The 15,629-nt window shown below is 41.3% G+C and overlaps 1 protein-coding gene across 5 annotated transcripts in view; it reads left to right on the forward strand.

The window, feature by feature from the left end:
* CBLB (Cbl proto-oncogene B) overlaps positions 1-15,629 on the forward strand; it is a 163,714-nt gene that overhangs the window by 95,715 nt on the left and 52,370 nt on the right. For all 5 annotated transcript variants that reach the window (XM_083174230.1, XM_083174228.1, XM_083174231.1 and 2 more), the window contains exons 7-8: positions 1,304-1,391; positions 10,857-10,988. In XM_083174230.1, coding sequence (XP_083030356.1) covers positions 1,304-1,391; positions 10,857-10,988 — 220 coding nt within the window. The remainder of the gene's footprint in view (positions 1-1,303; positions 1,392-10,856; positions 10,989-15,629) is intronic.

Here is a 15,629-nt window from a genome sequence, read left to right on the forward strand (position 1 = left end):
GTGTACAGCTTGGTATCCTAGTTAAACTATTGTTTAACAAGGTTAAAGAGCAGGAGACCATTAAATCATTAAAGTTTCTGAATATAAATAAGAAATATAAATTATATTCGCTAAATTTGAAGAATGAAAACTACCCAATAAATTAGTAAATCACTATACCCAGTATTAACTTTTTCTGGATTTCAAATAATTTGCTTGTTTTTAAGTACTTAATAACAATAATTAAAAATATATAAAATGATTAATTTAATGATCTCAAGTATCCTGTGGACAACATTGTGTAAATTATGAAAAACAAGTGACTACAAGATGATGTCTACATTAAGTAAAAAGTAGGAATAGGACCTATCAGCAATGGTCCTTTTTTATCTTTTCTATGTTATTTTTTATTTTCTTTGTATTGAGTCTCAAGTATAGATCTAAAGGTAAACATTGATATTTAAGCTGCAGACTACAAAGCAGAGATTTAAGGTTGTATCTTCGTGTTTACATGGGGGCATGGGGGAGGGGGGCACTCACCTATTAAATTCTGCCATTACCGACCGTATTGAAGGCTGTCGGATCCTAATTTTTTTCTAAAGTTGGATCTGGATTGTCTAATTCACAGCCATTTTCCAACAATCCAGTACGGATGGTGTATGATTAGCATTACTTTAGTTTGTATATTAGATTTTCCCTGTACTTACATGGGTTTCCTCCTGGTACTCCGGTTTCCTCCCACAATCCAAAAATATACTGGTAGGTTAATTGGCTCCCAACAAATTAACCCTAGAATGTCTGTGTGCGCGTGTACATGTGGTAGCGAATATAGATTGTAAGCTCCACTAGGGCAGGGACTGAAATTAATGTTCAAATATTATCTGTAAAGCGCTGCGGAATATGTTTGCACTATATAAGAAACTGGTAATAAATACTAATAGATAAACAAATCCGCTGCCATTTCTTACAATCTACGGACTTTCCAACCGTCTGTACATTGAATATAGACTGTCAGTGTACTGTCGGAAATGGACGGGATTCCAACTGTCAGGGAGTGACGAAAGTCGGAATCCGGGATTGAATACTCCCCAGAATTTGTATATCAAATTAATAGGCAGTCTCCTTGTGAGTACTAGATTATTTAGACAAATATATATTTTTGTAAAACAGCTAAGCAATAACACCTGACTCAGTCTAGAAGATTCTAACGCGATCTGGCATGCCACGAGGGGCTGATTAGCACCGTGTGCAGGACAGAGGTGTATGAGGACATATCTGCATTTAACGTCTGACACTAATAACTGTCTTGTAATTTTTCTTTAAGCTATTTATTTCCTGATGGACGAAGTTACAATCCTGACTTGACGGGTTTGTGTGAGCCTACGCCGCATGATCACATAAAAGTTACACAGGTACAGTAGTTGATCACTTCCTTGATTACTGTTGCTGTTTCCTATCAAGATCATTTACTGAAGGTTTCACTTCATTTTACAGATGTATGCACATTCATCTATTATCCATACCATAGAAGGTGCATGCTCAATATTTCTAATGAACCCAGTTAATTGGAGTCTCATATATTAGCCTCAATGGCATGTGTGTGTGTGTGTGTGTGTGTGTGTGTGTGTGTGTGTGTGTGTGTGTGTATGTATGTATGTATGTATATTTATTATTATCCAGACCCCTGATTCACACTTAGTTTAGAAGAGTGTAAATGATAATAGGTACTGTACAAACCTGGGTAGGTATGGTACCCTACCCACACACTCCTGTTGGCAAGGGAATAAACACAAGATATTAAAACAATTATGGGATTGCACCCCAAGTGCTTGTGAGTCCTTTAGGCACCTCTATTGGTGCCTACATTGACCACATGTTAATATGGGCTCTATTTAAAGGTAAAACCTGGATAAATTTATATAATGTGCTAGTATTAGAAATGTTAGGGACCCATCTAATGAAGTTCACCTGGACGCGGTCGACATATTTGCGCAAATGTGTGCTAAGAACTTCAATTATACTCCATGCTAATTATTAGTTTATCAAAATTTTGCACCTAAAGTGTGCACCAGCATTGTTCTTTTTTTTTTTTTCCCTGTATGGTACTAGAAGCCATAACTTGGTAGCACCTCACATAATGTTTGAAAATATGGTGTGCAGTCCAGTCCCCCCCTCTTTCACCTCTATTGGTGTCTTAAATGATGTTCATAACCAAAGTCCACATATAAGATGTTTTCTTCTCTTTATTAAAAGTCTATTTTTTCAAATGAATAAAGAGGTTCAATTATTTTTTTCTTGTACAGATGGAGCCGCTGTAGTCTTTGCAGGGGCTGGCGAAAGTATCGCCAGCCCCCACCAGTGGCCAGCTCCCGCCAGGGGGGTGCGCGCGCACGAAACGCTTGTGCGCCCGTGACAACGGAGCTGCTGCTGCCGGTCCCCATTGCCGCCCGACACCCCCCTTCAACCCTGCCAGTCCCGAAGCGGAGACGGGCAGGGAGACGCTGCCATGATACTGGGACACGCGCATCCCCGTCCGCCGGCGCTCGCTAGAGGGGAGGATCTGGCGGGCGCCCGCAAAGGATTACAGCATCTCCATCTGTACATTCAAGGTTAACGAGCCGCATCAGCCAGCGTGTTTCGTCCCATACGAGACTTCATCAGGGGTTAGCTAAAGCATTTTGGTAATCTCGGCCAAGTGTGTAAATAAAAATCTAGAATTGATCAAGGTCTAGATAGCCAAGCCTTATATGAGGCTGTAATCTGGTAAGTGAGGGTTTGATCCAAATGGCCTTTGGAATTAGGTACGGATCTAGGGTTTATTTTTTTGTATGTATGTATATAATATATTATGTTACATTGTAGCTTATAGCATGTTTGTTTTCATAATATCTCTTGTATTGCTCTTAGTGTGGCAGATGTATTAAGCCTGGTGAAGAGATAAAGTGCAAGGTGATAACGCACCAGCCAATCAATGTCCAACTGTCGTTCCCAACACAGCTAATTGGCTGGTGCATTATCACGTTCCACTTTAGCTCTACACCAAGCTTAACCCCTTCCCGACATTTGACGTACATTTACGTCATGGTCGGGAAGCACTTCCCGACACATGGCGTAAATGTACGTCATGGATTTAAACTGTCACCGCGTCTATAGACGCGGTGACAGTTTCAACATGTCTGCTGTCCCTGACAGCAGACATGTCCGTGCATGCCCAGGGGGGGCTGCGATGCCGCCCCCCCGTCGGCGATCGCTGTGATTGGCTGTTCAGTGTGAACAGCCAATTACAGCGTTTTCCTGTGTCACCGGCGAATAACGTTCGCCGGTGACACGGGATCAGAGGTGATTGGTGCTGTAAAGTACAGCACCAATCACCGCGGGGTGTAAGGGTGACACTGGTGTCACCCCACCTCACCCCGCCCGCCCCCAAAGGCCGTGATTGGTCCGTCGGACCGACGGACCAATCACAGCCAAGGAGGGGGATTTAAACTAACGGTGACTGCACTGCAGACGCCATTCCGGTCTGGAATAGCGTGCAGTGCGGTCACCGTACCCCCCTGCCGCCATACTGACCAGAACCTTGCTCCATACTTGCTCCATACTTACCTGATCGCTGCTTCATCACTGCTTCCTGGATCCTGTTGCTACTTGTGCCTTCCTGTGAAATTGTGCTGCTGCAGTGTACTAGCTAGATAGAGAGAGAGATAGAGAGAGATAGAGAGAGATAGAGAGATAGAGAGAGATAGAGAGAGATAGAGAGAGAGATAGTGTCAGAGAGTGCTATATTTTGTGCTGCTGCAGTGTGATATAGTTATAGATAGAGAGAGAGAGATAGAGAGAGAGAGATAGATAGAGAGGCCTAGTGACAGAGTGCTATATTTTGTGCTGCTGCAGTGTGATAGTTATAGAGAGATAGAGAGAGAGAGATAGAGAGAGAGATAGTGTCAGAGAGTGCTATATTTTGTGCTGCTGCAGTGTGATATAGTTATAGATAGAGAGAGAGAGATAGAGAGAGAGAGATAGATAGAGAGGCCTAGTGACAGAGTGCTATATTTTGTGCTGCTGCAGTGTGATAGTTATAGAGAGATAGAGAGAGATAGAGAGAGAGAGATAGTGACAGATTGTGCTATATATTTTTTATATAACTGACTGCTGCCCCCTCCTTTTGTGCTGATCAGTATAAATTAACTGATCAGCAACTTTTTGGGGGCGCAGGTTTTTTTTTATATATAGATATACCTGTCAGTGCTGCTGCTGCAGTGTCATAGAGTGATAGATAGTGAGAGATAGAGAGATAGAGAGAGATAGTGACAGAGAGTGATAGAGAGTGCTAAATTTTGTGTCTGCTGCCCCCGCCTTTTGTGCTGATCACTATATCTGAGGTGATCAGCAACTTTTTTGGGGGTACAGAGGTTTTTTTTTTTTTATATATACCTGTCAGTTGCACCAAAGGTTGTGCACCTGCTGCACCTCACTGGTAATCAGTGTCGCATCACTGATCACCTTTTTTTTTTGTGTGTGCGCTGTGGGGTATTTTTTTAATTTTTTTTTTACACACACTGTGATTTTGTGGGTGTCCTGTGGCCGCTGTGCGCTGATCAGTGACGTACATCACTGATCATCTTTTTCGGCACAGGGTTGATCGATTTTTTTTTTTTTTTGATCAAATTCCTGTTGCCTTTGAGCGCTGTTCAGTGACAGACGTTACTGACCAACATCTGTGCTCAATTTTTGGCGCAGGACCTTTTTTTTTTTTTTTAACCCCTTAAATTTTTTATTTTTAACCCCTTCATTTTTTTTTTTTTATTGGTATAAAGTATTTTTTTTTTTCTGCACCACATACACACTACACACTACATACCCCCCGGATTGAAATAAAGTTTGTACCCCCCCCTACACTATACACGTGTTGAAACATTTCACTACCAGTAACACAAAAATAAAAATGGCATCCCAAATGTCCTCCCAAATGTCCTCCCAAATGTCCTCCCAGTCATCCAGGAGAATGTATTCAGTGGAGGAGGCATATGCCATGCTTGCTTCTGACTCTGACACAGCCAGTGATGCAAGCGGGGAATTTGAAGGATTCGCCTTAAGCTCCTCTTCCTCCTCTGGTGATGAGGGACCCCCTCAAAGACGCCCCCGTAGAGCAGCTGAGACCCCCCCCCCCAATAATTGATCTCGTATGGACCCCACCACCAGACAATTTTGAGCCCCAGGTTCCTGAGTTTTTGGCCATGCCAGGAATCCAATTTGATTCCACAGGTCTCAGAGAAATTGACTTTTTCAAATTATTTTTCTCTGATGATTTTATAAATTTAATGGTGGACCAAACTAATTTATATGCCCAGCAGTTTATTGCTCAAAACCCCACGTCATCATTTGCTAGGTGGACCCCTGTAGATGCAGTAGAGATGATGACGTTTTGGGGTCTGGTGTTTCATATGGGCATAGTAAAAAAGCCAGAAATTAGGCAATATTGGAGTACAGATGTTCTGTACAGTACTCCATTTTACCGTATGGCCATGACCCGGACTCGATTTGAGACAATTCTTAAATTTATACATTACACCGATAATGCACAGTGCCCACCCAGAGATGATCCCACCTTTGACCGGCTATTCAAAGTCAGGCCGGTCATTGATCATTTCAGTGCCAAATTTGAAGAGGTGTACATCCCTGAAAAATTTATTTGTATCGACGAGTCCCTTATACATTTTAAAGGAAGGGTTAAATTCCGCCAGTACCTTCCCAGTAAGAGGGCAAGGTATGGCATAAAAATGTATAAACTGTGTGAAAGCACCTCAGGGTACACCCACAGGTTTAGGGTTTATGAAGGGAAGGATTCAAGAATTGAACCGCCAGAATGCCCCCCCTCCCTCGTAGGTGTTAGTGGGAAAATTGTCTGGGATTTAGTGCACCCCTTCCTGGATAAAGGTTATCACCTCTATGTGGATAACTTTTACACCAGCATCCCCCTGTTTAAGGCCCTTGGTTCAAGAGGTACAGCAGCTTGCGGTACTGTGCGCAAGAACCAAAGAGGCCTCCCAAAAACGCACATTGCCCAAGTAATGAGAAGGGGTGAAAGCAGGGGAATATGCAACGAAAATATGTTGTTGGTCAAATATAAGGACAAGAGGGATGTCCTTATACTGACAACAATTCACGGAGACAGTACCACCTCCGTCCCTGTACGAGGTACCAGTACCCACACCTCAAAACCTAATTGTATCCTGGATTACAATAGGTACATGGGCGGAGTGGATCTTTCAGATCAGGTACTGAAGCCGTACAGTGCCCTGCGGAAAACAAAAATCTGGTACAAGAAGGTGGCCGTGTATATCATCCAGATGGCACTGTATAACGCTTACGTGCTATTCCGTTCTACCGGCCAGAGGGGGACATTTAAGCACTTTCAAGAGGAAGTCATAAAGGGCCTAATATTTGGGAACCAGCAGGCAGAGGGCCCCAGTACTTCTAGTACTGGCCCCCGTATTGTACCAGGGCAGCATTTTCCTGATGAAATCCCCTCCACTGGAAAAAAGGGCAGGACACAAAAAAGGTGCAAAGTTTGCTATAAAAAGGGAATAAGAAAGCAAACTATTTTCCAGTGTGACACTTGCCCCGACAAACCCGGCCTATGTATAAAGGAGTGTTTTAAAATATACCACACATCTATGGAATATTAGGTTCATAATTTCACCGTGCTTCGGGGGTCTTGCTAATGCCACATAGCACCCACCATTCATTCCACCAGAATCTGAGCCGCAAAATCCAAAAATCACTCCTTCCCTTCTGAGTCCTGCCATGCACCCAACTGGTATTTTTTGGTCACATGTGAGGCATTGCCGTACTCGGGAGAAATTGGGGCACAGATTTTGGGGTGCTTTGTCTCCTTCATTCCTTGTGAAAATGAAAAATTTTGAGCCAGAACTGCATTTTTGTGTAAAAAAATGTAATTTTTCATGTTCACTGCCCACTTGTATCAAAATTGGTGAAACCCCTGGGGGTTTGAAATGTACACTATACCCCTAGATGAATTCCCTGAGGGGTGTAGTTTGCAAAATGGGGTCACTTGTGGGGGGGTTCCACTGTATTGGTGCTTTGGGGGTCTTGCTAATGCGACATAGCACCCACCATCATTCCACCAGAATTTGTGCTGCAAAATCCAAATATCACTCCTTCCCTTCTGAGTCCTGCCACTTTTTGGTCACACATGAGGCATTGCCGTACTCGGGAGAAATTGGGGCACAGATTTTGGGGTGCTTTGTCTCCTTCATTCCTTCTGAAAATGAAAAATTTTGAGCCAGAACTGCATTTTTGTGTAAAAAAATGTAATTTTTCATTTTCACTGCCCACTTGTATCAAAATTGGTGAAACCCCTGGGGGTTTGAAATGTACACTATACCCCTAGATGAATTCCCTGAGGGGTGTAGTTTGCAAAATGGGGTGACTTGTGGGGGGGTTCCACTGTATTGGTGCAACATAGCACCCACCATTCATTCCACCAGAATCTGTGCTGCAAAATCCAAAAATCACTCCTTCCCTTCTGAGTCCTGCCATGCACCCAACTGGTATTTTTTGGTCACATGTGAGGCATTGCCGTACTCGGGAGAAATTGGGGCACAGATTTTGGGGTGCTTTTTCTCCTTCATACCTTCTGAAAATGAAAAATTTTGAGCCAGAACTGCATTTTTGTGTAAAAAATGTAATTTTTCTTTTTCACTGCCCACTTGTATCAAAATTGGTGAAACCCCTGGGGGTTTTAAATGTACACTATACCCCTAGATGAATTCCCTGAGGGGTGTAGTTTGCAAAATGGGGTCACTTGTGGGGGGGTTCCACTGTATTGGTGCTTGGGGGGTCTTGCTAATGCGACATAGCACCCACCAAAATTCCACCAGAATCTGAGCTGCAAAATCCAAAAATCACTCCTTCCCTTTTGAGTCCTGCCATGCACCCAACTGGTATTTTTTGGTCACATGTGAGGCATTGCCGTACTCGGGAGAAATTGGGGCACAGATTTTGGGGTGCTTTTTCTCCTTCATACCTTCTGAAAATGAAAAATTTTGAGCCAGAACTGCATTTTTGTGTAAAAAATGTAATTTTTCATGTTCACTGCCCACTTGTATCAAAATTGGTGAAACCCCTGGGGGTTTGAAATGTACACTATACCCCTAGATGAATTCCCTGAGGGGTGTAGTTTGCAAAATGGGGTCACTTGTGGGGGGGTTCCACTGTATTGGTGCTTGGGGGGTCTTGCTAATGCAACATAGCACCCACCAAAATTCCACCAGAATCTGAGCTGCAAAATCCAAAAATCACTCCTTCCCTTCTGAGTCCTGCCATGCACCCAACTGGTATTTTTTGGTCACATGTGAGGCATTGCCGTACTCGGGAGAAATTGGGGCACAGATTTTGGGGTGCTTTGTCTCCTTCATACCTTCTGAAAATGAAAAATTTTGAGCCAGAACTGCATTTTTGTGTAAAAAAATGTAATTTTTCATTTTCACTGCCCACTTGTATCAAAATTGGTGAAACCCCTGGGGGTTTGAAATGTACACTATACCCCTAGATGAATTCCCTGAGGGGTGTACTTTGCAAAATGGGGTGACTTGTGGGGGGGTTCCACTGTATTGGTGCAACATAGCACCCACCATTCATTCCACCAAAATCTGTGCTGCAAAATCCAAAAATCACTCCTTCCGTTCTGAGTCCTGCCATGCACCCAACTGGTATTTTTTGGTCACATGTGAGGCATTGCCGTACTCGGGAGAAATTGGGGCACAGATTTTGGGGTGCTTTTTCTCCTTCATACCTTCTGAAAATGAAAAATTTTGAGCCAGAACTGCATTTTTGTGTAAAAAAATGTAATTTTTCATTTTCACTGCCCACTTGTATCAAAATTGGTGAAACCCCTGGGGGTTTGAAATGTACACTATACCCCTAGATGAATTCCCTGAGGGGTGTAGTTTTCAAAATGGGGTGACTTGTGGGGGGGTTCCACTGTATTGGTGCTTGGGGGGTCTTGCTAATGCGACATAGCACCCACCAAAATTCCACCAGAATCTGAGCTGCAAAATCCAAAAATCACTCCTTCCGTTCTGAGTCCTGCCATGCACCCAACTGGTATTTTTTGGTCACATGTGAGGCATTGCCGTACTCGGGAGAAATTGGGGCACAGATTTTGGGGTGCTTTTTCTCCTTCATACCTTCTGAAAATGAAAAATTTCGAGCCAGAACTGCATTTTTGTGTAAAAAATGTAATTTTTCATTTTCACTGCCCACTTGTATCAAAATTGGTGAAACCCCTGGGGGTTTGAAATGTACACTATACCCCTAGATGAATTCCCTGAGGGGTGTAGTTTGCAAAATGGGGTCACTTGTGGGGGGGTTCCACTGTATTGGTGCTTGGGGGGTCTTGCTAATGCGACATAGCACCCACCAAAATTCCACCAGAATCTGAGCTGCAAAATCCAAAAATCACTCCTTCCCTTCTGAGTCCTGCCATGCACCCAACTGGTATTTTTTGGTCACATGTGAGGCATTGCCGTACTCGGGAGAAATTGGGGCACAGATTTTGGGGTGCTTTGTCTCCTTCATACCTTCTGAAAATGACAAATTTGGAGCCAGAACTGCATTTTTGTGTAAAAAAAATAATTTTTCATTTTCACTGCCCAGTTGTACCACAATTGGTGAAACCCCTGGGGGTTTGAAATGTACACTATACCCCTAGATGAATTCCCTGAGGGGTGTAGTTTGCAAAATGGGGTCACTTGTGGGGGGGTTCCTAACTTTTAGCATCTTATGGTGCCTTGAAACCTACATGGTGCCTAAAAAATAATCTCATAAAAAGGAGGCTCCAAAATCAAGTAGGTGCTCCTTCTATTATGAAGCCTGTGGTTTGGTCACCGTGCACACTAGGGCCACATATAGGATATTTATGAAAACAAAAGAATTGGGGGAATCAATTTTTAGTCACATTTCTCTAGTAAAATGTACTGTGTTCCTTATAAAAATGTATTAAAATTGCAAATCTGCAAAAAAAAAGAAATTTTGAAATTTCACCTACACTTTGTTTTAATTCCTGTGAAACACCTAAAGGGTTAACAAACTTCCAAAATGCTGTTTTGAATACTGTGAGGGGTGCAGTTTTTGAAATGGCATCATTTATGGGGGTGTCTCACATACAAGTCCCTCAAAGTCACATCAGAACTGAACTGGTCCCTAAAAAAATCAGTGTTTGAAATTTTCTTGAAAATTTGAGAATTTGCTATTCATATTGTAAGCCTCCTAGTGTCCCAAAAAATTAAAAGGAAGTTGAAATAATGATGTCAACATAAAGTAGACATATGGTCTATGTTAGTTATTCACTATTTTGAGTGGTAAGATTATTTGTCTCACAAGCAGAAAATTTAACATTTTGCAAATCGCTAAATTTTCCATTTTTTCACGATATTTTGGTATTTTTCACAAAAAAACACAGACTGTATCGACCCAAATTTACCACTAATTTGAAGTACAATGTGTCACGAAAAAACAATCTCAAAACCACTGGGATAAGTAAAAGCAAAAAAAAGTTATCCCCACTTAAGTGAGACATGTCAGATTTGAAAAAAAGGGCTCTGTCAGGAACGCAAAAACTGGCTCTGTCAGGAAGGGGTTAATACATCTGCCCCACTGTATTTTAGACCCAGTTGCCCTGTAAAGGCAAATGTGAACAGGCAGGTACCATTTTTGTTATATGTACTGTTGGAACAGTGCTGCCAGTTCTGGTCTTTGAGTTACATTAAACTGCTTAAACCTTTTATTAAATCTTTAAAATTTGTGGTAATAGTAATTTAATTTAAAACCGTTTTTCTTTTTCTTCCCAATTTCAGGAACAATATGAACTGTACTGTGAAATGGGCTCTACTTTTCAACTGTGTAAAATATGTGCAGAGAATGATAAAGATGTGAAAATTGAGCCATGTGGACATTTGATGTGTACTTCGTGCCTAACGTCTTGGCAGGTACAGTCACTTAATATAAGATTTATACTTTCAATTGATTGTACATTTGTTGTTTCTAAAGTGTATTGAATAGAAAGGTCAATAAAAAAACTATTAGATTATTTTTCTGCTGAGCGATATGTTTGTGCCTTAAACCTCTTTAGTGGCTTGTTAATTTAAAACTAGTACATATGTAGTCAATCTATACTAAAATGTATATATGATGCGTGATAGAAATTAATTAGTGCAAAAGCATGTGCCTTTTTATTATATTGCCTTCAGCCTTGTTGATTTATACTGTACACCCTGGCATAAATCTCATGTGGGTTAAATGCTAATAAAACACATGTAAATGGCTACCAAAGAGGAACCCTTTGTTTTCATGCCAACGTTTTTACTAGCACGTTTATTCTCAGTTCCAAACATATTGTGCTCTATATGTGTTACCTGTGAGTAAGAACATTGAGCAAGCATACAGTGATTTCCTGTAACATTAAGATATAAGTAAAAGTGTTATTAGTAAATGTGTGAACATATATTGTCATTGCCATGTTTATTGCGATACAGGGGTGTTTTAAGAGAGGAGGAGTCCCATGTGCAGCCTCCTCTATGCGGGCCCCCTCCTCTCGGCTGGCAGAGATCTAGAGTCCGTGCCCTGTAGGGCTCAGACTTGATGCGCACATATCTGGCAATTTTCCTGGTGATTTCTCAAATGCGCATTCGCAAAATCAGGGAAATTGGCTTCCGCCATTATTGTGGGAATTTAGAGGGGTTAATGTTCAAGAAATGGGTGCAGCATGTTTTGTGTGGGCCCCTTGTGTAAATATGCCAGTGTTGCAACATCAATTGTTGCCTGAACTTAATTAGTTGCATAGGTTTAATAAATCTTAACGTTTAAGTGCATAATAGTTATCACATTAGGATGGGCAGGGCAGAGGGATGTGGGGGACACATGCATGTGGTGTGCATATAATGCCATATGGCTGCTGATGTCACTGTTGTGGGCGGGACAACCCTGCCGCCATCCTTACTGGGGAACGTACCCTGCCACTATAATCTCTGATGAGGCCATACCTGGCACCTACAGAGTTGCTGGGCTTCGTCCAGTCTCTCCACTTAATGTGAATAGATGCCGTGAGCATGGCAACTATTCACGTGACATGGGCAGGCTGTGTTGGCAGAGCTCTGCTAAAGGGGCTCGGGATATTTTTCCCTTTAAATATTGCCTGCATTAAAACCATTTAGTGTGAACACTGCATTAAAACAAGTACGCTTATTTGTATATGCAGCTAGTATTTTGCATATAAATGTATAAGGATATGCATACAAAAAATGGCAATTATGAGATTTTGTTATTGCTTATACTTTATTTAAATTGCCTTAGTTTTATCCATTTTTTATTCAAAAGCTACTTAGTGGATTCCATGTTTTCCTTAAAATTGTTTATTTTTATCTATTCTCAGAGAAAAATATGTATGTTTGACTCTATTTAGTCTTCAGTAGGATTTTTTTCTTTTTTGTTCAGTGAACCATAAAATTCATTGTCAAGTTTTTCTGCACAGTGGACAGTTTCTTAAGAGATTTATATTTAATCGTTTTCATTTGCAAATAAATAATAAAAAAAAAATACATATAACTATGGCTTTAAAAAGTATTAACAAAATATCTATCTACATTCTCCTAAGGTATGTGCTCTGTTTTTCAACACTATGCACAAGTTTCTGAACTGTGAACAGCAACTGACAGAAATCAATTTCACTTTATGCAGAATACGTGACTAGAATGCACTAACTTCATTTGACTAGTTTTAATGCTTGTTAAGCAACTTGCGTATAATATCTTTTGATTTCTAAAATAATTTGGCTTCCAAAATCTCATATATCAGTCCTATAGAAGGCCAGATCTTAATGATTACAAAGTTGCATTTCTATATGTTTATGTTGTCTGTGATTTGTGCCATGTGATTAGCTTAGTAGCAGCTACACCTTTTGGAGAGCCAGTTACATTCTCTTCTATTTAACATATATTTAAAGAGAATTTGTTAGGTATACGTATACGCCATATCAAATTTGGGTACTTATGTATTACCTGGGCTCCCATGTTAAATGCACCCCATTTTTTCATACCCCTACTATCCAACTACGCATGGAGTTGATTTTATATAGTGTGGCGAGCGCAGCAAGCCACCGTGCCCGAAGATTGGCGAGCGGACGCGGTCTCATAAGAAAAACGGGAGCCCAGATATTACATAAGTACCCAAATTAGTTTTAAACTTTTTAGGTGTTGCTTGCTAATTTTAGATATGCTGGTAACTAGTTCTGGATAAAAGGATCCTATAACCTAACAGTAAGTTGTTATGTTGATGCAATGTGATTAAGCACATTTAGCACACCCCCACTATCCACGCCACCCCGAAGCGTGGCGTGCGGATGCGGTACGCGTCCTCCTGACTTGTTCATATCCCCACTATCCATGTCAGCGCGGAGTTGACGTCCTAAAGTGTGGCGCTCTCCACACTTTTGAAAATCATCTACGCGCCGATGTGGATAGTGGGGGTATGAACAAGTCGGGAGGACGCGTACAGCTTCACCTCGCCATGCTTCGGGTGGCGTGGATATTGTGGGAATGCTTAATGCGATGCGGTCAGGGAAACTGGAAACTACAAAAGTACCATTGCATTGCATGTGATCGCATGCGATTTCCCTGCCGCCGTGAAACTACACAAGTATCATTTTTTATATTAATTCAAGTCAATGTAGTTAATACCGCAAGGTGCGAAACACGGAAATATGCACAAGAAGATTATAACAATATTACAGTAAAAGGTAATATGGATAAATTGACCCTTACCAATGTATAGTCCTTATTGAAAGTAGGCATACATAAATTAAAAAAAAATATATTTATATATAAAGCATTTGCAAAAGTCTGTTATGCTGAGATTGCCTGTAATTATGATCACATATGGAATCAACCTGGTATGCTGTGACCTGCTGTGAAAATAAACATCAAAGTCTTCATCTGAGTCCCCGTGTTTGTGATCCTTGTCACAGTATGTATAAAACATAAGGTTTCACTGAACCTGTGTGTTTTTATAAGAAATATATTTTTTGGGAGGGGTGTCCTAATATGTTAAAAAAAATTTGTCGAGAAATGGCAGAAAGTATCAGACTTTGTCTCCCAATAATTTTTTGCACCTAATTTGATATCCCCATATTATGTGTTATACTGTAATAAAGTCATTCTAGTGAGGCATGGGTCCAGGCAGTTGAAGGGGATGTCGGCTTGAGTAATAAAGTGACCTTGGACACTAAAAAATTTAGAAAGTAGCCAATTAATATGAAAGATGTCCAACACCTCTCAGAAGATGTACAGTAGTATTCTTTTAGTTAGAATAAATTCCCATCGTAAAATATCTTAAGTTGTTTCTTTAATTCTGACCTTGATAGAGGTGTTCCAAGTTATTTCATATGCTAGTAGTCCAATCTTTTCTATCTAATTATTTTGATACATCAGACACCCATTTGCACTCTGGATAATCTTTAACCAAAAGTTTAAATATAGGAGTACACATAGCTGTGTGTTTCCTCAATCCATGCACGTTACATGATTGGAGTTGTTTCGTCAAATGTTAGCGTAACATTTGCTACATCTGTATGTTCTGTGCAGAACAGCTGTGTACCACTAGTAGAGGCCATCATAAAAGCTGAAATGGCAAATTCCTAACATGAGGTGGTGTTGTATTTCACACAAATAAGGTCTTTCAACTTTAGTTTAAATTGGAGGCATGTGGTAGTATCCCGCTCTGAGCTGATACTTTAACTGATGGTTAGCCTGGATGGTCCTTAGTCCAGCTGTATTTAATCACACAGTGGGCCTTATTCTGGTTGAATCGGATGGATGCGTATTTCGGATGGGCACCGAGTGTTCTTAGCCGGCCTACCTTATGGATCACTCACGCCAAGTGAATGGACCGCGAGTGGATGTTTCATGTGAACAACTCCCCCATGTGTAGGAACCTCCCCCATTCTTCGATGGTCGCCGACAATCGAAAGATGGACCGAGCAGTCAGGCAGCCCCGAGTGCTCCAGACCACTCAGACATTTTTCCGAGTGAAAGTAGATATATGGGCGGGCAGCTAACATCTGGATATGTCAGCTGTCCACCCCCCCACACGTGCGTCACGGCTGGATTACCATACGTACGCCCAGCATTTTCATTGAAACGCCCATGAAACACGGGGCATATGGTAATGAGCCCAAACAGCCCTTCATGCGTCTCTCCACCCCCTGCTCGGATGGTTCCGTACGGTCGTGTTCGGACGTGAGCGGCATTCACACATGCACAGAAACGCCTCTGCACATGCAATAACACAAAACATTGGCTGTCTGACCAAACACGCAGACGTCCGACTCAATCAGAATAAAGGTCTCTAATGCAGTGATTGCACTGCAATGTAATGATATTTGCAGTGCATGTAAGTTTGGAAAGATGGATCAAAAAGATTAAATAATGGAATCCCCTTTTATACTTGAAAATGTATGAGTGTGATATTTTTTTATAGGGAAGTTTAACATTTTACATAGGACTATATAGTTTTTTTTGTCTACATCTTGATATCCTTAGCGACTTGTCATGAGGTTGTGGAGTTTGGTGAGAAAA

Source organism: Crinia signifera, chromosome 2 (assembly GCF_055691185.1).
Source record: "Crinia signifera chromosome 2, ASM5569118v1, whole genome shotgun sequence".
NCBI classification, from domain to species: domain Eukaryota; kingdom Metazoa; phylum Chordata; class Amphibia; order Anura; family Myobatrachidae; genus Crinia; species Crinia signifera.